This window comes from Polistes fuscatus, unplaced genomic scaffold (genome assembly GCF_010416935.1).
Source record: "Polistes fuscatus isolate 324 unplaced genomic scaffold, CU_Pfus_HIC Scaffold9, whole genome shotgun sequence".
In the NCBI taxonomy this organism is placed as follows: domain Eukaryota; kingdom Metazoa; phylum Arthropoda; class Insecta; order Hymenoptera; family Vespidae; genus Polistes; species Polistes fuscatus.
Genome location: NW_025113173.1, coordinates 1818195 through 1843770, shown reverse-complemented (window position 1 = coordinate 1843770; position 25576 = coordinate 1818195). Strand labels below are relative to the sequence as shown.

Below are 25576 nucleotides of genomic sequence, written 5' to 3'. Positions count from 1 at the left end.
TCTCTCTTTATTTTTTTTCTTTCACTAACGTATAAACGAAATAAAAAGACGACGTTTATGTTCTCTCACCCTTTTCTCACCCTATCTCTATATTTACGTGTATATATTTTTTTCATTTAAGGTGCTGACTTTTTTGGTCGTATAAATAAAAATATTTTCGTGAATTTTCATTCGAATGTAAACAATCCGATGAATAATCATTGTTAGACATTTTTCTCAATCCCTCCCTTTCTCCCCTTTGGTTATAATAATTTATAATATAATAGAAAAACAAATTTATTATATATAATTCAGAGCAAGGACACATTATGTTAATATTCGTATATTAATATACAATTTATTATATATTGTTATTATTTAAAAAAAAGGTTTTTTCTTCTCCTAGATCGCAAAGGTTGAAACCCCCTTTTTAGTTTACGAAAAAATAAAATACAAAAAAAATACAAAAAATAAAATTGGCCGACTGCATTAGATAAGATATGCAAGATATGCGTGTATTACTACTACTACTACGACATACACATACACATACACATAATACTTGTTCGTAACAACTTGCTTCATCGGACTCACCGTTCCATTTAGGATCGTTGCCGATGACGCGAATCATTATATTCGCAACGTCGTGTTTCTCTCTCTTTCTCTCTCTCCTTCTCTCTCATCGCAGTCTTTCAAGTGGCGTCCACGTTCTCGTCATCATCGCATTACCGATTTCTTCTTCGTTTTATAATTGTGTAAAATGTGTGTATGTGCCTGCTTGTTTGTGCAAAGCAGCAAACGAGAAAATAAGTCAGTCAAATTGCATTTTCAAAGCAAACAACAGCAGCAGCCCTTTCTTCTCGACACGTTTAATCATTATTATACCTGCCGAATAAGGTATTATAAAAATAAGTTGACTTATCTAATGGCTTATCTAATCATGGGATAAAGCAAGCAGTGTAGATATAGTGAGAAAAAAAAGGGGGAAAGGATTTACGAACTATTACTAACCATATAAACTCTTATACGTTTTCACTCACAAAACTGTGAGAAAAACAAATTTTTCACATCCGTTGCATTTCATTTATATATACATTTTTCCTCTAAAAATATTTTTATTTCCCATCCTTCCCATTTTTAAATATCATTAGACTTTTCTATTTTCTATGTGTGTGTATGTGTGTATGTGTGTGAATATATTTCAAGTCTATAGTATACAGGAAAAATGTGTTTTTTTTCTTTCTTTTCTTAATTTTTATTTTCGACAAATCGAAAAATGCTCTCGATCATCCTTTCTTTTTCAATTGGATCGAATTTCGAATTGGTTAGAGTAGTATAGTACGCGACGACAACGACGACGGGGTCGTGTGTTACGTCATCTTTTCGATCCTTGAAATTCTGCCGGTTACGTCGTCGAATTGGGAACATTATATTGTTTGGCCGACATTTCAAGGCCTCAAGAAGAGTATGCTGTGCAGCAGATCGACCTTCGAAATGAAATTTATTAATTGCTCCTTTTTTCTTTCTCTCTCTCTCTCTCTCTCTTTTCTGTTTCTATACTTCTGTCTTTCTTTTTCTTCATTGTTTCTTTTGCTTTTTCTCAACGAGAAACCCCGGATGGGGTGGGGGAGGGTTTGCCGAATTAAATAAAAACATCGAAAAATATCTCGTAAAGCAAACAAATGATTTGGGGTGAGGCTGAATAGGGGGGTGGGGAAACAAGGAAATAAATTTTTCAATTATTTAGAAAAAAAAAAGAAAAAACTTAGGTACGTTTATTCCTGAAAAAAAAGAAAAGGAAAGAAAAAGAAAATTACGCATTTTTTTTATATCTTCTCGCAACACGAAGGAATCTCATTAGGCAAAGAAGATAACGATTTGTGTTACGGAAAGGAAATAGCGACAAAGAAATCTTACCTTTCCACTTGTAAAGAGGAAACGTTACTTTACCACCGAGATAAGAAGTACCCCGGTGGTTTTTAACCGCACGCGTTTATATTTTTTTCTATTCTCTACCAGTGTTATAGAAATACTTGTTGAGTATAGGTTCCGTTCTATCGGATTGTTATTACTTTTCTAAGAAAATCTAAAGGTATGGAAAAAAAAATAATAATATAAAATATAATAATAATAATAATAATAATAGTATATTTGTTGTAGAACAATTGAATAATAATTACGTATCGATAATCTTATATTTATTAAATTTCATTGACATCATAAAAATTAAAAGCATGTCAATATACTAATTATTCCCCTCCCATTATAAATTGCATATATATTTAAATTATATGACCGTGATTTATACTAATTCGGGACGCACAAATAGAACGATCTTACTACGATGAAGAAATTTGAATTGAATCCAATATATATAATTAAATCTCTTCTACGATACTAATTCAATTCAAATTTAATTACACATACATAGATGTGTTCTCTTGAAGAGGGGTTTTTACTCTTATACCTTTATGAAAGAAACAACACGTGGGAAATATTATTATAATAAGTATAATTGTAAGAAAATTGTTATACGCAATTCAGCCTCTTGTTCTCAAACATTTTACCCAAGTAGGGGAATTTGATTTCTTTTGTATTCTCGTATACGATTCTTTTGTATATTAGGATGAACCTGAAAAAGTTCGTGCGTTTTTAGGTTTAATTAATATTTCCAAAATAAATTTAACAAAAACAATTCATTATTTTTAGCAGTTTATTAACACGATAAATACTTTAGGTTCACCCTAATATTTATAATGTTAATAGTAATCGTAACCAATCGAATGTTGCATAGAACGGGAAACGAAATTTCAACTGGTTAACTTTGATTTGATTTGATTTTGTTTCTTTCTTTTCAGGTCAGCTCTGCAAACGTTACACAAGGTGTCGAGCAAGGCACGCGAACAAAACTATTTCCTGGGTGGATTATCTCATGATTGGGTCAGTTACTATGAACAACGAATCGAGAGTGATCGGTCGTGCCTCAACGAGTGGCATGCAATGGATAATTTGGAATCCCGACGACCACCCTCTCCGGATAGTGTACGCAACAAGTGAGTATTACCACCCCTTCACACCCCTTTTTCCCCAAATGCAAAAAAAGAACAAAAATATTAACACTAGAATTATCACGAGAAACAAGAAAAATAAATCCACGCTAATTGTTACTCATTTATCACCAATCGAGGAATCATTTCATCAGAGAAATCACATACTTTCATTTTTATCGTCACCTAATTTTCTTTTTTTCGAATAATTCGCTAACGTTTTATAAACGATAACCGTGTAATAAAATAAGAGAAATGTTGACACTGTTTTTTTTATAATACGTTTGCCAGCAAATTTTATATCCGTTTCATGGTCGTTCAAACCATTTTGATATACTAAAATAAATTGATAAACTAAAATAAATATTTGTTATTTGAATTTAGAAACAATTTAATTTTGTAACAAAATAATATGCGTGGTGGTGGCACGGGTAACTGGCCGAATTGTTGTTAGTTGAATATTTATGATTTATGAAGTTGAGTCGTGTATATATATTTAAAATTACGATGCCAATATGCGAAAGTACAGCTAGTTTGCATTATTATTATTATTATTATTATTATTATTGTTTTCTTTTTTAATATAAATATAGGAAAATAATTAATAATAACTATTTAAAATAATTTCTCACGTATATTGGGTGTTGTATCGCGAAAAATATTATAATGAATTATTTAATATTTTGAGAAACTTATTGGACGAGTGTAATTTTATTTTTATTTTTATTTTTTACATATCTGTTTTTTTTTTTTCGATATATCAAGGTGATATTATTATGTGTTTGCAAGGTTGATACATTTTATTTTAATACCGTGTTGATGTCGATGGAAGGACGAATTCAGTGACCTATAATATAATGACATTGAGTCGACTCAATAAGATATAAATATAAAAATATAACATATTAAAAAAAATCAATTTGCATTCCATCCCTTTATAAGTCCCTTTTAAATATGATCGCATAATTTTTGTATTAAGAACGTTTTTAATTTATAACCGACAGAAATTAGAATTAATTTCGAATTAATATATAGTAAACATTTTTTCTTATACTCAATTAACATTGAATACAAAAATAAAAATTAAAAAAGAAAAAAAGACAAAATACACACGTATAAAAACGTGTGTTACTTACGCAATTTATTTTTATAGATAATCTGATATTTCGATTGATCCGATAAAAAACAGATATACGAAGTTACATTAAAACGAAATGATATATAAATATCCGGATGTAATGGAAATAAAAAAACAAGAAAAAAAGATTAGAAATAAACTATAAGACTTCGGCCAAGGGGGTATCATTTATTCCGAATCTTTCAATCGATCCAGAAGTAGAGAGGGCCACGTGAATAAAAAAAATATTTTTCAAACGTCTCGATTCGTCTCGAGAATAATCGATAGGAGGGAACCACCACCACCACCACCGGATCCTTTTCAAAAACCAGCTGGTAGAGTTAGTCCGCGCGGATTTAGCTTGGTTCCTTGCCAAGACTCGATCGTTTCTGACGTATCTACTTTTCTACGTGTATATAATATGTGTGTGTGTGTGGATGTTTCACACAAGTTAAGAGACTAACCGAGAGCATAACTTTATCACCGTCCTTCAATTATTTCCAGTTTCTACGTCTGACCCCCCTTCTCTCTCTCTTTCTCTCTGATTGGTTCTCTTTCTACCCCCCACCACCATTCTTTTTCCCCCACCCCTCTACTTCCTCCAACCCCCACCCGTCTTTCTCAAAGGTATTGGATCAGTCGATTATTGTATATTTATGAATGTTATATGAAGGAATTACCGGTTTCGTTGGTTACCACCCCCTTCTCTGAATATTCCGCTCACGTATTTCTTTCTAACGCCGTTTTACCCTCAACGAGACCGCCGCCATTACGCGTCGCTTATACGACCGCCGCCTGTAGTCATATAAATTGTTGTTGAAACGATTCGTATCTATAAAACGAGGACCTTTTGCTCATTAAATTTCGTTTTGTCTGAATTGATGTCCTCTAGGATTATTCCTCGCATAATTTTTTCTAAAGGGAACAATTTCCGATCGTTGAAGTTTAAAGTCAACTTTTCGACGTTTTCGGATAAGATGTGATGGATCTATTTTAAATGTGAAATATTATATATTGTATCATAAAATGTTTTTAAAATAAATAATACGATCCGTATATAATACATTGTTTACGAATTAGAATATAATCTATATTAATTTAATAAAAGAAAAAAAAAGAACAATTGGCACAATCAACCTGTACAATTTCTCGGTTTAATATCTTTGAAACACTGACCTATATCAAGTTTTTCTTGGAAATGGACGCTGGCCCGTGTACACGCTACTACTACTGACCGAAATAATTTCTATTTACTAAAAAGAATAACAAAAAATTGTTTGAGAGAGTTCGTAGACCTTTTCCTTTTGTTATTTGTTTCCCTCAACGGGTACGATGATATATATATATATATATACACACGGGGGATATACGAATACGCACGTACGAATTCGTGGAATAGATTCGAAGCACCGAAATGGGTGGAGTTAGGGGAGAAGGGGAAAAGGATCGCGGTCGTAAATAAAAAAAAAAGATTAGTTTCGCTTGGTCGTGTTAATACCCTAATCCCATATTTGGGCATCGACTGACCTACATAAATTCTTGGAAGTTGTTAACTCGGTTCGATGATTCTTTATACGATGTATAGTATGTTTATACTTTTAAAGAAGATCAATCGATACCATAGGGATCTGTTATTAACCCTTTATGAACCAAATTGTTCAAAGATGTGTGCTCTGTTGTAGAGCAGCTGATCATTAAAATGGTTAGCCCTATTTTTGATCGTTTACTATACATACTACGATATTTATATTATTATAATTTTATGTTATTAAATAATATTAAAAATTCGAGTTCATAAAGTATTAAATGTTTACTTATTCATTTATTTACATCACTAAATGAAATAAGCATTTGTTTGATATTTTACTTTTATTACACAAATTCTATAATATAATTTTATATAATTATAATTATATGTTATAAAATAAAAATCAAGATTGTTGTTAGAGTAATAATAACGAAGAAGTTTTTTTTTATGTTAACATTATATAGACCAAGCGAAAGAGACGAGACAGAACGAGTGATTCGATCAACGTTAAAAGAAATCATGATGTCGGTTGACCTGGACGAAGTTACCTCGAAATACATCCGAGGAAGATTGGAGGAAGATCTTGATATGGATTTAGGTGAATTTAAACCGTTCATCGATCAGGAAATGCTCACAATACTGGGACAAATGGATGCGCCTACTGAAATATTTGATCACGTTTATCTCGGTAGCGAATGGAATGCGAGTAATTTGGAGGAATTACAAAAGAATGGGTACAGAATTTATGTTAACAAATAAATAATCATATTTTTTCTTATGGGATATTATTGAAATATAATATTATGTATCCTATTTTTAAAATAAATTAATTTATCTAATCTCTATCTTTGTTTTAGGGTAAGACACATCTTAAATGTGACCCGTGAGATAGACAATTTCTTTCCGGGAATGTTCACGTATCTGAACGTTCGCGTTTACGACGACGAAAAAACGGATTTGTTGAAGCACTGGGATGACACGTTCAAGTACATAACTAAAGCAAAGAAGGAAGGTTCGAAGGTATTGGTGCATTGCAAGATGGGCGTTTCAAGGTCAGCCTCGGTCGTGATAGCTTACGCGATGAAGGCCTACAATTGGGATTTTTCTCAGGCGTGGAAACACGTCAAGGAAAAGCGCAATTGTATAAAACCTAACAACAGTTTTCTACTGCAATTGGAAACGTATCAGGGTATCCTTGACGCCATGAAGAACAAAGAAAAATTACAAAGATCGAAATCCGACACTAATTTAAAGTCTCCTTCGTCGGTGAAAGATCAATCGAAGAAGGAAGAAAAAATTGATAATAGAAATAACGGTTTGCAAGAGATATCTGGTTTGGAATTGAAGAAGAGTAATCAAAGGCCCAAAAGTTGGTCGCCTAACGTGGAACTAGCGGAAAACATGCTTCCATCTGGTAAAAATCTATTTCGTTATTTGATCGATTTAATAACCCTTTCGTTACTACGGACGACTATAGTCATTATTTTCTAGATTAGGTTGAATCTTATTTCTTAGGATACGTACGTATAATCGATATATTTTCTCGAGTTCTTTTATTATTTTATATTACATCTTTTCGTTAATAACTTTCTTGTTATTAATTTTTATCATTTTTCATGTATCGTTAAACTTTGAAATCGTTATCTATGAGAAAATAACGAACAAGCTGGTGGATTCGTTAGACAAAGAAGCGAAAGGGTTAAGAATTGTGCTTAAATATATATAATTGATAGTTATTTTTGTGTCATTTTAGCTCCCCTGTCGCAATCCTTGGAAAGTATAGACAAAGTAGGAAGCACGGAGGTGACGAGGGAAGACCTTTTACGTGGTTCGAATCAAAAATCAACGATAGATCAAGAAGCACGAAACGTTTTGATGCCTTGTGATAATGGTCAGTCCTATAGCGTGTCCCAGAATCAGATAGTTCATCTTCCGGGTCCTGACACACCTTGCACGAAACACAAGACCGCGACGAACAAATCGGAAACGCAAGGTCAAAGACGGAAGGGTTTGGTTTTGAATCTGACGAATCAATTTGAAGCAGCTAGTAGCAAGCCCTCATCTCCTGGTTCGGATTCGGACGGTAAACCATTGCCCCAAAGTCCAGAAGAAATCGAAGAAGAAAAGCCATTGGAAAATGGTCTTGATCGATCTGAAGGTACAACATCGGATGCTTTGACGGTCGAACAAGTGGTCTGGGATCCAGGTGAAAAAAGACGTAGAAAGAAAGAAGAACAGGGTGGAGAGAATGTAAATGACAGTGAATGTCTAGTCTGGACGGCAACGACCGACGCAACGTGCCCTGACTCGTGCAATAGCTTCAAGGCTAACGGAGAAATAGTGAGTAACAGTGAGAATAATGAATGTGTCGCGTGTGGACCAACGACTGCAGCACCTATGACGGTAACAACGAGTATGACGACTATGACGACTATGACAATGACTACGACGACGACGACGATGACGATACCAACTGCAACGACAACTGCAACGACAACTGCGACGACGACGACGACGACTAGTCTCGGTAGGAAAGTGAAAAGGGATGGTGATCCGTTCAGTGCACAGTTGGACAGGGTGTTCGATCGCGAGGAAAGACGTGGCGAACCGAGTACGAGGGATTCGCCTAGTAGACAAAGTTCTTGGAGTAGTTACGATAGCGCGGTTGTTCTCGACAACAATTCGGTGCACAGCTCGTGGGCAACTTTACCTTCGAGAAACAGTTCCTGGGGATCATACGATATGAGACCCTCCGACCTCTTAGGATCAAGCGGTCTTTTCCCTTACGACAAGGAGGAAATACCTTGGCATCCTGGGACGGTCAAACGTACCAAGCAAAAACTCGAAGAAGGTGTCAGCACTGCCGGCGTTAAACGCGTTTGTACTCAAAATTCTGACACCGAGGATAAGGACAGATTGACGGGCGAATCGGATGAGGTTCCTGTCGAAGGTTACAATTCTCTTTTACTTCACCACCACACTTCTTCTTCGCCAACCCCACGAAGGAGGGATTCCTCGCCTAGCCAAGAAACGACTAATCTCAAAGTAGAAACAGCGAGAAATTCGCCGAGTCCCCTCGGTGGTATCGACATTTCACCGGTTTCTATACGACAAGTCGGAAGATTGTCAACCAGCGCGCCAGCACCTTCCTCCTTATCTTCCGATACTGATCTACCTTCGTCTTTGAGATCGTGCAGATCCGAAAGCGAAACGTCCAGTCCCTGCGTCGTTAATACCACCCAATGTCCCTCGGTGAAACATCATAAAATGGTCCTCGAGAATCTTAGCAACAAATCGATGTTTAGCAAACGATGTTTATCCGTAGACGATTCACCGGAATCCGAGTGTCCAAGGAGTACATCTGGTATCGTTAAGAATCTCAAAAAGGAATTCGAGGCAAAATCAACGAAATTAGAGAAGAACTTTTCCGAGAGTGCCTGTGATAATCACGAGGGCTCGTCGATCGTGTCGCGACCGAAAAGGGACGTTAAGATTCGAAGTTTACCGTCATCTCCGGTAATACCTCACAACGAATCAAAGATCCAAGCCTCGTCTAGCGTCGGTGAAACCAAAGACAAGGAGGTTAAGGGAAACGATTCTAGCGTTGTCCAAAACGCTACGGAAGATCTTTCGGTTAGGGTGTTGGTTGGTAAATACGAAGTGGCCAAGCCGTCATCGGCGGACTCTAAAAGATCATCGGACGTACAGTTGCGTGGTCACAAGGACAAAGAGTGGGATTCTATGGAGGTTCATCCACCTGCTAAGTCGAAAATTGCGCCAGAATTTGCCAGGAGGTCGGCCCCAATTATGATCAATAATAATCACTCTAATGCGCTTTTTGGCGAAACGACGAGCGAAACACCTGGCAGACCACCTGTCCCTTCGCCCAGTATCGTTGTCGCTAGCGTCGTGGCTAAGGCAGCTAGTAAAAAACAACAGCAGCACGGCAGAACTCATCCGCTTGCGAGGCTGCAGGTCAGGCCTAGGCACAACAGTCCAGTTTACAATACCATGTAAAAGATGGATTATCAAAGAACAAGAACAAGAAGAGAGAAGAGAAGAGAAGATTAAATAAATACTCTTTTGACGCTGAACGAGCGATTTACGTTTATAGGACGACTGATAATATGAGTGTGTTAAAATCGCGCGTTTGCCAACGTGTGTAGCGAGTCTTGCTAGGTTGGCATTTTTAAGTAACCCCCCGCCCCCCTTCGCCCCCGTCGTCACTGACTCCCTCAAATCCTCCCCGCCACGATTGAAACCGTGTGATCTCTTACATGCCAACGCGAGTGGTTGGTCGCTGCTCCTCGAACAGATTTTTAAATACGATACTGCGTGCGATGAGAATGTTTTTAAATAATTATCGAGTTCAAGTGAAAAAGAAAAAGAAAGAGAAAATACCCAAGATTCGTCGTTCGCGCCTCTGTTTCGAGGGAAAAAAAGATGATCTTTATTTTTCTTTACTTTTCTTATCTTTTCATTTTTTTTTTCTGTTCTTTTACTTTCCCTTTTTCTAATCACATTGTTGAAAACTGCTGTTAAAAAAAGAACGAACAGCCAATCTTTAGTTCCTTCTTCTTTCAGAGATGCGTCAATACATATCTTTGGCTTGGTGTATTAGTTAAATTGTCTCTGCACGCGGAGATGAGAAATGGTGCACAGTTGAAAACCAGAAAGAAAATATAGTATAGAATAGAAATAGAATTAAAATAGAATAGAATAAAATAGAATAGAAAAAAGGAAAGGAAAGGAAAAGAAAGGAAAGAAAAGAAAAGAAAAGATAAGAAAGTGAAAGTCTACGAAAATTGTTATTCCTAATTTCACATCTCGTCGTAAAATTAGCGTTGTTGTATAGAGTATAAATATAGACGTGAAAAATCAAACGTTGCGTTATCTTTATGATAATACAAAAAGTAATAATGTACATTGTACGCGACGACGACGACGTTTGTGCTTGATTATAATGATGATGATGATGATGATGATGATGATGATGAAAAAATGATGATGATAATGATGATAATGATGATGATGAGATAATAATAATTATAATAATTATAATAATAATAATGATGGTGATAAAATATTATATCAACCGATTTATGTATGTATGTTCCAAGGAACGCGTGAAGCATCGTCGTTGGCTTTTTTTTGGTTCCGTTTAAAATGGCGAATGCTCAGTCAGGCTGTGAATGTAAGGTCTGGGCATCGCTCGTGAAGAAGACGTAGCTTTTTTTTGGTTTCTTTTCAGCTTCGCTTTCAGTTTCTTCAGGATACGTAATATTAATAATTACGGATTATATTGATAATGATAATATTACAACAACAAAAAGAATACATAAATCATCGGAAATAATGTTAAAACGTGTAAGAAATAATAGAGAGAGAAAGAGAGAGTGATAGAGATGGTGGGGGAAGGGGTGGGGGGAGGGTGGGGAAGAAAAAAGCGAAAGAAAAGAGGATAATCTATCTAATCTATGGCATTGTTAGGGGAGTGATTAATTATTGAAACGTTTAAAAGAAAGGTTATATATTAAAAAAAGAAAAATTAAAAAAAAGAAAGAAAGGCTATACGAGGAGGACACCTCGGAGATCGATTTTAATTAATAAATAAAAAATGGAAAATAAATAAATGAATAAATAAATAAATAAATAAATAAATAAATAAATAAATAGATAAATAAAAATGAAACGGATAAAAACAACACTATTAGCAATTTATAGTGAGTCTCATGTGATTAGAAAGAAAGGAAGAGAAAGGAAGAAAAGTATGTACTTTAAGTGGTGCGATGTAATAACACAAAGTTAGCAAAAGAGAGAAAGTAATAACGAATGTTTGAAAAGAGCGATTGTCAATAAAAAAAAGCGCGAGTGTGATTCGATGAAGGTACTGGGATCGGTGAGCACCCGATATATATGTATATGTATATGTATATGTGTATATAATTCGAATTTAATTACCTCTATTCGAATCGTTCCCGTCAAAAGAAAAAATTAATTCATTTCGCTCAGATCGGAGCTTTTAATCTGTTGTTCTAACTCGATAAGAAAAAAGAAGAAGGATAAAGAGAAATAGAAAAGGAAGAAAAAAAAAATAAATAAAAGAAACGATTCTCGCACACGATATAATAATAATATGTATATGTTCAATTATTCGGGTATAGAAATGATAGAAAGAAAGAAAGAAAGAAAAATAATAGTCTCGTTATCACGCTCACGAGATGCATGTACCTTCATATTTTAATTGATCGTTAATTATCCTACTATTTGTACTCTTACTATTATAAATCGTCGTGTTTAAGTAACTACGATTAATTCAGTTCGATCGATCGTATTAATCCGCTTCATAATATCGCTGTTGTCACTATCTTTTTTCTTTTTTTCTTCTCTCATATTGTCCCTATTTTTTATTTTTTACTTTTATTTATCCAATTTTGTTCTTTTCTTTTTTCTTTTATTATTACATTTTATTTATATATGTATATGTATATATATATGTATAAATAAAAATATACATATATATATATATATATATATATATATATATACATACATACATATATATATGTATTTATCATATTAAACTCCTGCAAACCAAAAGTACAAGATTAGCTGTTAAAAAAAGAAAAAAAAGAGAAGAAGGGCTGCGAGACGTGACGCGTAGATTATATTCATCGTCCTTTCGAAACATATCATCGATTCGTCGTTCATTTCTTCCCCCCTTCCGCCATTCTACCCCATTTTTCCATCCCATCATTTACCACCCCCCTTTCGACAAACGAGGAAAGTCATCTATCTCGAGATCGGGACGCTATTGAGAGTTTAGATTTTGAACAAATGATAATGAAGAAGAAGAAGAAAAATAATAATAATATTATTAATAATAATAATAATAATACTAATAATAATAATAATAATAATAATAATAATAAAAGTAAAAATATACAAATTACAAATAAAAATACAAATAAATTAATTATAAAAAGAAGAAGATCATAATGCGATATCCACATCACAGTTTTATCGCATATTGACGACTAATTTTTTATATACATACATACATACAATACATAACATAACATAACAAAATATACTACTCTTCGATAAACGACGCGACTATTTTGCAGGAGCGTAATGCCAATGTTCGTAATTTTACACAAGCGCACTACGATTACCGTGTATAAATATATTTTATTACCGTACGACTTTTCAACCAAATAAATAAAAAGAAGCTCGTCGAGAAGATCTTTTTTAGGCCAATCGATATGCGATAACTATAATAGCAGAGAGCGAGAGAGAGAGAAAGAGAGAAAGAAAGAAAGAAAGAAAGTAAAAAATCCAAGTTCACTCCAAAGTCCCTCCTCCCACTTCAGCTAGAAAGGTTAATTAATATTATAGTCTAATTAAGTAAACTCGTTTTACGAGGATTTTGAAATGAATGCCACGTCGTAGAAAGAGAGAAAGAGAGAGAGAGAGAGTTCCTTTATAATATTCTTTATTTTATTCTTTCTTTTTTTTTTTTTTTTTTTTTTAAAATAACGAGAGTGTCCTCTCTTTCCAACAATCATTATTATTTGTTTGTTCAATTATATTTCTAGTATAGCTTTATTATAGAAATCGAAAATTCGAATGTAAGAAGATAAAAGAAAAATGTCGTAATAGAAAAAGGAGAAGAGAAGAAGAAAAAGAAAAAAAAATGATTTAGGTACTCGTCGTTTGAGCGTCGTCTTTTTTTAAAAAAAGAAAAAAAAGATAAAGAAAAAATACAACGCGCGCGCGTTCTTGCTCTCTAAGCGTGTTCGAGCAAAACTTCTCTATAAGCGTGTAATCCTAGCGCCAAATAAAAGAAAAAAAGAAATATAAAATATAAAATAAAATAAAATAAAATAAAATAAAATAAAATAAAATAAAATAGTCGGCCATTTCGAGTCTATCGAAAAAAAATTTCCTCCTCGAATATCAAGTAAGTAAGTAAGTTTGTATTTCTCGCGAATCGATGTGTCCCAACATTTTCAAACTAATTAATCTATATTTCATCGTTTCCACCCCCTCATTCTCTCATCCCTCCATCCTTCCCTCCCTCCTCGCGGCTCCTTACATTCAATCCCTTCCCAAAATACTTTCCTAAAGTAATTCCCACCACCTCCCCCCTCATTTTGATTACTTCCTCGCTCCTCCTACGTTCACAGTCCATCATCCGCTTAAGTGTGTGCGTTTAATAAACGAGAAACTGTACGTATCATTATCCATGCGCGTTATTTTAACGTGTGGGAGAAATAATGTGGAGAAAAGAAAAAAAGAAAAAAAGGAAAAAAGATTTAAAAAAAAAAAATAAAAAAAAAATAATAATATTAAAGAAAACCGTGCGTTGTTCTGTGTAAATTTTGTACCATAGTTTGTATTAAATAAAATACATTGTTTATTGCTTGAGAAAGATCAGAGATGGTAGAGAGTGTGTATATGTACCTTTTGTTCCTTAATTATTTGCGTGAAACATATGAATCTTGACACCGTGACAAGTGAAAATCAGTTGCATTGGATTTTAACTTCGAAAATTGTCTTACCGCAACAGAAAGCGAGTTTGGGCAAATGCGCTTCGGGTTGTATTGTTCTTTTTGCATATTTCGTATCAATCGGTCCAAGTGCCATATTGTAGACACCTCCAGTTAAATTTTTCACCATTGCCAAGGTCTACGACGAAAAAAAATGAAACAAATGAAAATTACGTGATATTCTAATATTTGATATTTGATAAGTTTAAAGTATCTTTGATTAGAGACAAACTTACGGAATGAGAACGTAGATCAACGATTCTAAATAAATTTGCATCCGTTCCTCCGCATGCAATAAAAGAATTATTTATATAGTTTCCACAATAGAGCATGGAAGATAAGTTATCAGGCTCGAGACTTGTTATGAGTTTGCCACTTCCATAATCCCACAACTGAAGGGGATCTTTTTTTTGCCAAGCGCATGTCAGGATCTGTTTAAGAAGTAAAATAACAAGACTGTCTGAATAGAATCTTTAGATAGATAAATAAATAGATAGATAGATAGATAGAATAAATAAATCATTAATACATCTTTTCCATTCTGGCTTATATCAAGGCCATCTCCGCACATGTGGACACCCGATATATGACGAAGAGCATGTGGTTGTCTAGTATCCCAAAACATTATGGTGTCGTCCCAACCACCGGTTATTATTTCGTGCGCTGATTTTGGATTAAAACAGGCAGCAAATACTCGTGACTTGTGTCCGTCTATTACGTCCAGTGTTTCACTGAAAACAAATAATTTATTGTTTGTTTTAATATTTATTTTCATTTTGTATAAGATCAAAAATTGAAGAAAACTAAACGATACCTCGCATGAAACACCCTTTCCTGAGTTTTTGTTTCTTCGTCGTACAAACAGACGTTTGTATCATCGCCAACCGTTACAAATTTTGGCAAATTAGGATGATAAGCTAAACCTAATGTTTGTCTATTCTCTCTTATCGTGTAGAGACATTGTAAACTTGGATAATGCCAACATTTGACGCATCCATTTACATCTAATAATTATATTGATTATTCGAAACATCAATTATCTAAAAATAATCGGTTATCGATCGAATGTTACAATATATTTTTAATAAAAATGCTAACAAGTAGCGATTAGAGTGTGAGTTATCGGATGTGTTTTTCGAACAGGTCTATGTTTGACAGCCGTTACTGATCCAGGATTTTGTATAATTTCAGTATCACGAAGAGATTTAGCTTTTTCATTGATACTAGCTTTTTCATTGATGCTAGCTTTATACAATTGTATGGTTCCATCGGTTAATCCTGCCGCCAAAAATTCAAATGTTTCCGTATAAGTTATACATAGTACCTCCAATTCAGTTTCACTGAAAACAATTATTAGTTATCATCAAAGACTATAGCCAAGGGGTAAGAAAATGTGATAAACCTACGTCTGATTAGAAACGATTATGTTACCATCTAATCGATATGACTGATCTAAACTTGATCTTTCAGAATTAGCCAATGAACGAGTGGTAGAATTCATTTTAATTTAATAACATATAAATTTAGTTCTCTCTACGAATAAATCGTTATTTAATTTTATCTGTAGTTTTATTGGTTATGTGTCATTTTCACATTTATCACTAATTTATTTATAATTATCTCATTTACTCTTTTGTATATCTCATAAATTTAAAACTTTTCTTTTTTGCGTTATTTCTTTACCGTTTTCATTTTTTTTTATCACAAAGATGTTTTTGTAAAAATATAACATAGTAATTTCACAATTTCAAATTTATTTCGTTGTATGCCTATGGTAAACCGAGTTCAATGGTTCGATTAAATCGAATTAAAATATAAATAAAATAATTGTATTTTATATTAAACTTTTATATATTATTATATGAAAAATAATTATTTTATTTTTTTAATCAATAATTAATAAAAAAAAGTACTATGTATTTTAAATTATACTCATTGATATGCTTCTTGACAATCTCTAAAGATTCTAAAAACTAGAGTAGTTACTTTTTAGCGGCATGAAGCTGTTCATTTGTAGATACTATTGTCATGGAAAAGTCAAACGTGAATTAGACATTTAATTATTTCTGCTATAATAATCAAAAGTCCGCGGTGTACATTAAATACATCGCATTGTGTAATTTAAATAAGAATTTTTCTTTTAAGCAAATTTTTGGATTTTAAATAAGAACATAACCTAACCTCCGAAATAAGCAATCTCTTCTTGGTAAGTTTAGAAATGTGTTTAAACGTGATGGATAACTTTTATGTAAAATAAGATATACATTAATTTTCTATTTTATAATTTCTATAACGTTATTATTTTTAGTTTTAACAATGATGAGCCAAGGAAGCCAAATAGATTGTAACATAAATATATATTTTGTTATTCCAAACAAATGTAAATCTGAAAATGAATGTTCTATTCACATGTGGAATGCTTTTGATGTTCGTACACAATTATAAAATTGCAATGAAATAATTTTAATCGATAACAGAATAAATCAGATCTTATTTAATATCATTATTTCAGAAATGCTGTGATTATAATATTAAATCTATATGGATTACCGAACAGGATTGTCAAGAGTTAAAACCTGAGAAGACAGATATATTAGTATTAGAAGAATTTAAAGGCAATATTTTTGAACAGTTACAGGAGTTTAAGTGTTCGTAAGTGGAGTGTCGCTTAGCTCAATAGTATTTATGTAATATGGTTAAGATTATTTGTTAATTCTACCTGCCTGTATATTTTAGCAGGATAGTTGGGCCAAGATGTTTAATAACATGTTTTTTAAATGGAGAACCTATTCCAGAAGGCACAAGTCCAATTTTTACGACAGCTATGAGAGGACTTTGCGTATGTGTATCCGGATTGCCACCAGATATAAAAGTACTTTACCAATTTTCCATTGATAAAAGATTTACATCACTTATCATTAACTAATTCATATGTGTCCACAGATTCAGATACAACAAATGGTAGAATACATGGGAGGTTTTTTTACTAAACAATTACGTAGTTGTGTAACACACTTAGTTACAAATTGTGTCATGTCTGCAAAATATGAAGTGAGATCAATTGATATTGCCTTTATGTCACATTATAAAAAATATAATATTATTTCATCTATATTAATATTTTCTTTAGAGAGCTGTAGAATTGAAGATACCGGTTGTAACAAAAGATTGGGTCATAGCCATATGGGAAGAAAATTTAAATAATTTTATTGAAGCAAAGGATCCAATATTTGACAAATATAAGTGTCCTGTATTTATGAATTTAGTTGTTACATCAACAAATTTATCCAAACGACAAAAGGAAGAAATTAAGAATCTGATAAATAGTAATGGAGGGGTAATTTTATTTGATTTAACATTTTTATTTTATATGCTCTGTTATATTTCCTATAAAACAAATATATTAATATTTTAGACATTCATGGGTCCATTAGATGGCTTGAAAGTTAAAATTGTTATTGCGCCAGAAAATAGTTCATTAACTGACAAGTTAACATTTGCAATGCAGAATAATATAGCATGCTTAAAGCCAGAATGGGTATATGAAAGTGTGAAACTTGGATATGCTTTACCATTTAATAATTATCTTATAAAATCTACAAAAGCATGTTCAACGCCAGAAAAAATGCGAGGTAGTTATCTTTAATTTTGTATTTAGAAAGATAACATGTGTTAGATAAAAATAATAATTTTATTATGCAATAATAATATCTATAATTATAGCAAGTGAGATGGAAAGTTTAAATTTTTCGACAATAAGTACCATTAATCGTGAATTACCACAAAACAATTACGTAGATGAAAGTTTAGCATCGACAACTTCTAATACTTTTAGTCTGGATGCTGCAGTGACAAAAATAGGTAATGATGCAAATTATAAAAATGCAAAAACTAAGCACACAAATCGTTTTAAAATAAAATTATATTATTATTAGGTACAGAGCTTACAGTTTTAGAACGATTATCTCTCAGTGAAGCCAAATTGGCTGGACCGTTTTTAGATGGCTGCAATGTAAGTTAATATATTAATTTTTGTACTTTATCATAAAACACGTTCACTATTCAAGTATATGGTTTATTTTTGCAGATTTATCTTGCTGGATTTACAATGAATCAAAGGGATAAACTCAATAGAATTTTGAATGTAGGTAGTGCAACACGTTTGAATGATATATCGGATGCTTTAACGCATGTTATTATTGGAGATGAAAGTAAAGCCACTAATGAAATCAAATTAATGAAGTCATCAGGATTGTGGTATTTATTTGACATTTTCTTCTCATTAATCTTATTCTACATTTTATGATAATATTCTACATTATTTTTAGCCCACATATATTAAACATTAATTGGATAGAAGAAAGTATGAAATTGAAAAGACCCGCACCAGAAGAACAATTTTTATTTTTCAAGTCGAAAGCCAATACAACGAAGACGAATAACGAACCTCCTCCTTCTCCTCTAAGTAAAAAGGTCATTTTCTACTTTTAATATATAAAATTTCGTGTGAATGATTTATAATCAATTTCTAAAATTAATTAAAACTATGCAGAATTTACAAATGCTACAACCACCCAAACGACCACCGATTCCACGTTTCGATATTAGTAAAGCATCAAAGGAACAAAATGAAGAGGACATTTTAAATCAATATCTTCAAAATATTGTTGGTAATATGAAGAATTTTTCTTATAATTGTCTAAATAATAAATATTTATTATTATTATTTGCGTTGTTTTTTGCTATATAAAAAAGAAATTACTTTTTAAATGTAGTAACTGATAAATCGGTGGAAAACTTTTTAAAACCTCATAATTCTGACATCAATGAGAAAAAAATGGAAACATCCATGGAGCCCAGATCAAGTATAAAAAATAATCGACGAAAGATAATGTCAGAAAATAGAGAGTCGGGAAACAGTAGCACTATACCATTTAGCCAAGAAGAACCAGATGCTACTCAAAAAATATTCGCTGGTAATATAACTAAACTCAAATACAATATGAAAATGAAATAAAACAACTGAATAATACATATAATACTCTATAGGTTTTACATTTGTTATAATTGGCTTCAATGATGACGAAGTACAGGATAATGTTACTGGTTTAGGTGGTGTAGTTGTATCAACTACTTATCCAGGAATCCCAGACTTTGCTGTTGTGCCCATATATGGAGCACCACTTAGACACGCAGTTAATGAAATTGTCACTGATCTATTTGTTGTAAGTTTTAATGATAAATAAAATATTACTATAAACAATGAAAATATTAAATATTACTTTTCATCTTTTCAGGAAGATTGTAAAAATCAAGAACAAATAGTTGATATAGAATATTATCATAAACCATTTTCTATAAGTAAAGTTATAAATCCTTTAAAAGATTGTATCGTTACTTTAAGCATGTATACAGGAGTAGAAAGAATGTATCTTTCTAAATTGGCAGAAGAACTTGGAGCTGTGTAAGATATCCTGATATTTTTACATTAATGATATTTAATGAAATAATAAATACAGTTGTCTTTTAGATGCCAAGACATACTTGCACGTAAAACGAATAATGAAAAAAATACTTACGCTAGTACTCATTTAATCTGTCCTTCCCCTGAAGGACATAAATACAAAGCAGCAGTTAAATGGAAATTGCCAGCTGTTACTGCTGAATGGTTAAAGGATTGTGGGACAAGAGTAAAACGCTTAGATGAAACACCTTATCTTGTCGGAGAAACAATAGGTAAGTAAGCTTGTATCTACTTATAATATTATATGATTTTTCATTGAAAATTTTGGTTTGCGATAGCTCCAGAAAAACCTCCAGAATCACCGAATGTGAGTAATATAAAAGAAAATTCAGTAAAATCTGCTATGTCTACTCCTAGAATGATTCTTACTCCCAAACGACATTTACCTCAAAATAAGGTAATAAATAATTATAAAATATTTCTTAATATAAATGAAATATCTTGAAATATATTAAACGTATATATTTATTTTTTTACAGAATCAAGAAACGAATAATGAAGAAACTCCATTGATAAATAAACGACTTAGTTTAGTTATGAATAATACACCACAATCCCCATTTCATGTATCCACACCAGAAACACCTTACGGTCAAGTTTTTAAACCAAATCCTTCTCCAGATACGAGAAAAGCATGGGTCAAATGGGTAAACAATTTTCCAGATTTACGAGTAGAAGAACCTCCTCCAAAAAGAAGAGCTCCCAGTACAGTACGTATTATATCGCATTTATTTTTATTTTTATTTCCTTCGTAAAAGTTAAATTAATAAAATGTTACAGCCACTTTCAGAGTTGAAGAAACAATTATGGGAACAACTAAAAAATCAAGGGCAAAAGACTGAGGTACTTATACTATATTGTACAAATTATAATGAATAGTACATTTATAATATAATTTATATTTAGGAAGAAGCTAATACTTCGATGATACCTAAATGTGATAATAGTAATAACGAATTATCCAAGAAAGATGAAGAGAATGATGATACACCTTACAAAAATAATTCAATTAATAGAAAATTAAATTTCTCTCAAGAGAATAGTCCAATTGCAAATGCACAAATAAATTTGTAAGTTTTATTAAAGATTCTTGCAATTCTCGATATCGATAAAACATTTAAAACAAACATACGTGTATATTATTTGTTACAGGCAAATAGCTCAGTTGGAGCAAGCACTTCAACGGAGTTCAAGTGCTGAGAACAGACAATCAATATCGAACGAAAATAATAAAAGATACGAACATACAGAACCTTCGGATTCTCTTCATAAATGTATGTAAATAATGTAATTGGTTTTTTTTCCGATAGAATGAATACACTTTATAAAGTATAATCTTTACAGTTATTTACAAAGATTCACAGCCAGATACTGTAGGATGGGAAGATCCTGGTCTTCGTAAACCGATTAGACCTGTAAGTTTTTACAGATAGATTGAGATTAATATTGTTTTGTAAATTTTGGCTAAATCCTCTTCATTCGTATCAAAATATATTTTTAACATAGTCCACAGTACACGAGGAATTAGGATATAGTGAAGACGTTCATCAAGATGACAAGGATCGAAGTAGTCGTAATTCAAACAAAAATATGACATTAGAGGATCAAGATGACTATACCCAACCTTATGTCAGAAGAAAATTCATGCTTTCTGGAATAAAGGTTTGTATAAAATAAAAATGTATTAAAAAGAAAACACAAAATTAGGAACAAAGGATTAACGTAAATCACATTATAACATTTCATTTTTATAACAGGACAGATTAATCCACGAACAGGTAATACGAAAGCTTGGTGGAGATGTAGTTTCTGACACCAGTTTTGATCCAAGTGCAACACACTTAATGTGCTTGAAACTATCGAGAAATGAAAAATTGCTCGGCAGCATAGCTGCTGGCAAATGGGTTATACACTGCATGTATTTACGAGATTCTGAAGCTAATGGTAATTTTTTGGACGTTAGTATCGATTTACTAAATTGTATATTATTCATTTGTATAGAAATATAAGATGATTATTTTGTATAAAAATTATAGGAAGAAAAATATGAATGGGGCAATCCAAAAAGTAAAGGAATTATACCGGATCCTATAGGAGAGGTGAATTGTGCAATAGCAGCAGCAGCTTATAGATGGAGAATAACATTACTAAAGGAACCTCGTGGTCCTTTTCATAATATAGTGGCCCTATTATTTGCTTCAGAAGAAAAATATGATCAATTTCAAAGACTTATCGAGGCAGGAGGTGGTACTGTCGTACAGGCTAGGTTTGTATCACTTTAAAAATGAAATATGTGTGATGAAAAATAATTTTGTAATGAATTGTTGTTTATTGCAGACCTCCTTATGACGTAAATTCTTCAGGAAAAAAAATAACTCATTGTTTCGTAAATACAAAACAGGCCCAACAACCTATCGATTGGGCTAGATTAGCGAGTAAGGGGATTCTGTGTTTTTTCCCTCAATATTTAAGCGACATACTTACAACGGAAACTCCTTTGAATCCTAAAGATTGCGTCATACCTGAGTTTAAGAAATATCTTTCTCTTTTACCGAAATAATAATAGTTACGAACTAAATAAACACGAATGCATAGAAATGCGAAGAAAGCATAGATTTGATCGTTAATCTTTTTTATACAAATATATATGTATATATATTTATAAAGTTAAAAAGTGTATATATATAGTACAATAGCTAATTTTTTCTTTTATCATAATCATATTCTTATATAGAAAATTCTTGTAATCGTTACATTACATATTTTATATTTTTAATTTTCCACAGTTATTTTCTTTAAATCCAAAATGAAATTTTTACCAGGTGTTAAGAACATATTTGTAGGATCTGGTTTATAATTTCCATTTAGATTCAATGAAACTTCATAATTATTAATTACTCGGATTATAGCAGCTGCAGTTTGTAACATGCCTACTCGCTGGGCTGGAAATGAAAAGAAATAATTATTTGTCAAACATATTGTATTAGTTACAACATTTAAACAATTTTGACATACCAATGCAGACTCTTGGTCCATCACCGAAGGGCATGTAAGTATATGGTAGAATATCAGCTTTTCTTTCGTCGCTAAATCGATCGGGATCGAAACGTAATGGATCTGGGAAGTAATTCGGATCAAAATGTATGCCTGTTAGTACCGCATAAACGGGCGTTCCTTTTTCTATAAGTACATTTGTTCCAGGAATCTACATAAAATACAAAACAATTTATGTATACATGCTATAGTTAAAGTATATAATTAAAGTTTTCTATGAAATAACGAGGTGTTTTAAGAAAAACGTATAAAACTTAAAAAAGTTTGGTAAAAATAGTGAATAATGAACTTTTCAAGTTTTCCTTTTAATTACCACGTAATCTTTCGTTGCAACTCTGTCTATGATCGGAGCTGGTGGATGTAATCTCAAAGTTTCAGAGATCACTTGATGTAAATATTTCATTTTTTGCACGGCTTCGTAAGTGAATCCATCGGATTTTAATATTTCACGTATTTCCGTTCTTAATCTGTCTTGCAATTTTGATTCTTTTGCGAGTTCAGCAAGAGCATAACATATCGTAGTAGCAGTGCTCTCTCGACCAGCGATAAAAAATATCAGTGATTGACCGAGTAAAATATCTCCTTCGAATTCTAAATAATCATCATCATTATTATATAAATAAATACATTTATCATTTGAATAATATTGTTATTGTCATTTGATATACGCGCTTGAATTTAATTTGGATATTTCAAAAAACATCGAATAGACTTTCGCTTCTTACTGAAATCATCATTTTGCTCCTCATTTTTTAATTCAATGAGAGAATCGATAAGATCTCCCCTTTTTATTCCAGATTTTTCTCGTTCGTTGAACGTATCCCAGAAAAGTTGATCAAAGTACTCCCTGGCGTCTCCCATCATTTTAGAGTTAATATTTTTATTTATCTCGGGAAAGAAGAAAACTAAAAAGATTTTGAATGCCGTGCTTAAATTTGCCTTGAAAGGTAAACGACCTGTATGGAAATATAAAAATAATAATTATTATTCTTTGATTATACGATTTTAATTAAGATTGTAAAATTGATCGTTTGCTAACTTTGTCGATAGAATTCGGAAGTTTCTTCCTTGAACGAATTAGTTCGAACTCCGAAAGCTACGGTAGATACAACATCGGTAGTATATTTCATAAAAACATCATGAGCATCGATCGTAATATTAGAATTTTGATCAAATTTTTCTTGAAGAAAGTCTTGCATTGCTTCGGATGTCTCGTTCATCAGATAAAATAATTTTTTTATTTTCCCACTCGTGAAAATCGGAGACATTTTAACTCTGTTAATACAAATTTATATCATTATCTATTAGATCACAGAATAATTACCTATTTGCATTTGGATACTAATAAAAATCATTAATTAACGCATATAAATCAGATACATTCTTATAGTATCTTGTTTTCGTCTTTACATGTGTAAAGTTATTATACAATAATAAATTAATCATGAATAATTTAGAATAATTTTTTAACGGTAAATAGAAAAAATTATTAAAATTAAAATTTATATATTAAAGAAATTTTGAATAAATCTTTCTGTTGATTATATTTTTTAAAATTTGATTCGTCAGAATAAATATATCTTTGTACTGACGCTATATTTGTATTCCAAGTGCAAAGGTCTTTACGTAATTCTCTGCAAAATGATATACAATGATTAAGCATTTTATTACCTTAGATGCTTCCATTCAGGATTATCGGCAGAAAAAAGATTAAAAGTAGCCAAGTCATTGGCTGATTTACTCGCAAAATATCGATTGCAAAAAACATCGAAATCTTTGATTAGTATTGATTTAACAAGTTCATTATCTTTTATTAGTAAAAATGGTTTATGTAAGATATATATCCCGACAAATCTGTCCTTATCATTGGCCTCCAGATAAAGATCTCCGAGTGCCATACTTCCAGATTTACGCCTACAAATTATATCCTTTAATTGTCGTAGTAACGAACTTGCTGGCAAAGAAGGTACACCTCGTCTTTTCCAATAAGATAATTTGTATTTCATCCATAAATAAAATACAGCGGCGAGAGTGAAAACGAATAACAATCCATTAATAAAGAAATTGAAACCTGCGAATATTTTTAACATGATAAATATGTAATATTTTATAAAGTTATTGCAATTTTTTTATACAAAACAGTGATAGGAGTAAGAAAAAGATAATATTTGTTTATATATACCAATAATCGTCATTTTTAATAAAGATGATTTATCTTGATTACTTTATCTGATTAGTTTTAACACTTGTTATACACTTGTCAAATAACTTTGTTTTATATACATAAACTAATTTGATTACACCGAGTATATTAATTGATTAATAAACCAGATTAATGAAATAAGTTTTATGGGAAGAAACGACTTGTAACGTACTTCATCTCAGGAGTTAAATAATAGACTGAAGTGATGAGCACATTACTAGCATAAAATTAAATTAATCTACTACGTAGATACCAATCTTATCACTTACGTTAGATATACTTTAAATATAACATTTTAGAATATCATTCCAGTTATAATTCAATAATCATCTTTGTTTTTATCTTAAATATGTTTCATGATTAATACGTTAAGAATATAATAATTTTATTAATTAATCCATTCACTAACGATAATTTTACATAACAAAGTTGGAAGTAGAGAAAACAGATAAGACTTTGGATTCAACGTTATATTTGCAAATTGTTACAATCAAAATAATAACAACGGAATTTTTTATGGAAAGAGTATTATATAAAACTGGGACCGACGATTACGTTATTGTATTATAAAT

General features: G+C 31.9%; 4 protein-coding genes across 9 annotated transcripts in view; 2 read left to right on the top strand and 2 right to left on the bottom strand.

Moving 5' to 3' along the window:
• The window catches only part of LOC122525784 (protein phosphatase Slingshot homolog 2), a 106696-nt gene extending 96315 nt beyond the window's left edge, over nt 1-10381 (top strand). For all 4 annotated transcript variants that reach the window (XM_043648737.1, XM_043648736.1, XM_043648738.1 and 1 more), the window contains 4 exons: nt 2838-3032; nt 6136-6405; nt 6529-7085; nt 7425-10381. In XM_043648737.1, coding sequence (XP_043504672.1) covers nt 2838-3032; nt 6136-6405; nt 6529-7085; nt 7425-9688 — 3286 coding nt within the window. In that variant the 3' untranslated portion in view covers nt 9689-10381. The remainder of the gene's footprint in view (nt 1-2837; nt 3033-6135; nt 6406-6528; nt 7086-7424) is intronic.
• LOC122525785 (WD repeat-containing protein 38-like) lies at nt 643-15898 on the bottom strand. The gene is made up of 7 exons (XM_043648740.1): nt 15630-15898; nt 15322-15563; nt 15038-15227; nt 14753-14954; nt 14460-14654; nt 14236-14362; nt 643-864 (listed from the first exon to the last, which is right to left on the bottom strand). The coding sequence occupies exons 1-7, from the start codon at nt 15722-15724 to the stop codon at nt 791-793; spliced, it is 1125 nt and encodes a 374-aa protein (XP_043504675.1). The 5' UTR covers nt 15725-15898; the 3' UTR covers nt 643-790.
• Nucleotides 15899-16195: 297 nt separating this feature from the next.
• On the top strand, nt 16196-22360 carry LOC122525812 (DNA topoisomerase 2-binding protein 1). Of its 2 annotated transcripts, none has more exons than XM_043648797.1 (26): nt 16196-16429; nt 16532-16650; nt 16736-16875; nt 16963-17095; nt 17167-17274; nt 17354-17560; nt 17639-17855; nt 17947-18084; nt 18159-18235; nt 18311-18480; nt 18552-18696; nt 18776-18893; nt 18999-19199; nt 19273-19448; nt 19521-19687; nt 19754-19959; nt 20026-20144; nt 20227-20457; nt 20528-20590; nt 20654-20817; nt 20900-21021; nt 21092-21162; nt 21254-21409; nt 21505-21705; nt 21784-22013; nt 22085-22360. In XM_043648797.1, exons 2-26 carry the CDS (start codon nt 16540-16542, stop codon nt 22305-22307), a joined length of 3894 nt encoding a protein of 1297 aa, XP_043504732.1. In that variant the 5' UTR covers nt 16196-16429; nt 16532-16539; the 3' UTR covers nt 22308-22360. The 2 variants fall into 2 exon arrangements, with proteins under 2 accessions (XP_043504732.1, XP_043504730.1); XM_043648795.1 differs by having other exon boundaries at nt 16960-17095.
• Nucleotides 22361-22497: 137 nt separating this feature from the next.
• Nucleotides 22498-25343, bottom strand: LOC122525814 (cytochrome P450 6k1-like). 2 transcript variants are annotated; one of them, XM_043648803.1, is made up of 7 exons: nt 24984-25343; nt 24473-24872; nt 23841-24076; nt 23527-23757; nt 23115-23392; nt 22763-22952; nt 22498-22689 (listed from the first exon to the last, which is right to left on the bottom strand). In XM_043648803.1, exons 1-7 carry the CDS (start codon nt 24994-24996, stop codon nt 22520-22522), a joined length of 1518 nt encoding a protein of 505 aa, XP_043504738.1. In that variant the 5' UTR covers nt 24997-25343; the 3' UTR covers nt 22498-22519. The 2 variants fall into 2 exon arrangements, with proteins under 2 accessions (XP_043504738.1, XP_043504737.1); XM_043648802.1 differs by lacking the exon at nt 24984-25343 and having other exon boundaries at nt 24473-24891.
• Between the last annotated feature and the right edge of the window lie 233 nt (nt 25344-25576).

Excerpts from the sequence above, each read along its gene's own strand:
- LOC122525785 (XM_043648740.1), bottom strand. The coding sequence starts at position 15,724 with ATGAATTCTACCACTCGTTCATTGGCTAATTCTGAAAGATCAAGTTTA. Across the intron at positions 14,655-14,752 it reads TAAGCCAGAATGGAAAAGAT|ATCCTGACATGCGCTTGGCA; the intron begins GTATTAATGATT and ends CTTCTTAAACAG. Across the intron at positions 14,363-14,459 it reads TTGATCTACGTTCTCATTCC|ACCTTGGCAATGGTGAAAAA; the intron begins GTAAGTTTGTCT and ends TTTTCGTCGTAG.
- LOC122525814 (XM_043648802.1), bottom strand. The coding sequence starts at position 24,891 with ATGTTAAAAATATTCGCAGGTTTCAATTTCTTTATTAATGGATTGTTA. Across the intron at positions 23,393-23,526 it reads GGAGCAAAATGATGATTTCA|AATTCGAAGGAGATATTTTA; the intron begins GTAAGAAGCGAA and ends ATGATTATTTAG. Across the intron at positions 22,953-23,114 it reads TTGCAACGAAAGATTACGTG|ATTCCTGGAACAAATGTACT; the intron begins GTAATTAAAAGG and ends TATTTTATGTAG.
- LOC122525812 (XM_043648795.1), top strand. The coding sequence starts at position 16,540 with ATGATGAGCCAAGGAAGCCAAATAGATTGTAACATAAATATATATTTT. Across the intron at positions 19,688-19,753 it reads GCAGAAGAACTTGGAGCTGT|ATGCCAAGACATACTTGCAC; the intron begins GTAAGATATCCT and ends GTTGTCTTTTAG. Across the intron at positions 21,410-21,504 it reads TCATGCTTTCTGGAATAAAG|GACAGATTAATCCACGAACA; the intron begins GTTTGTATAAAA and ends TTTTTATAACAG.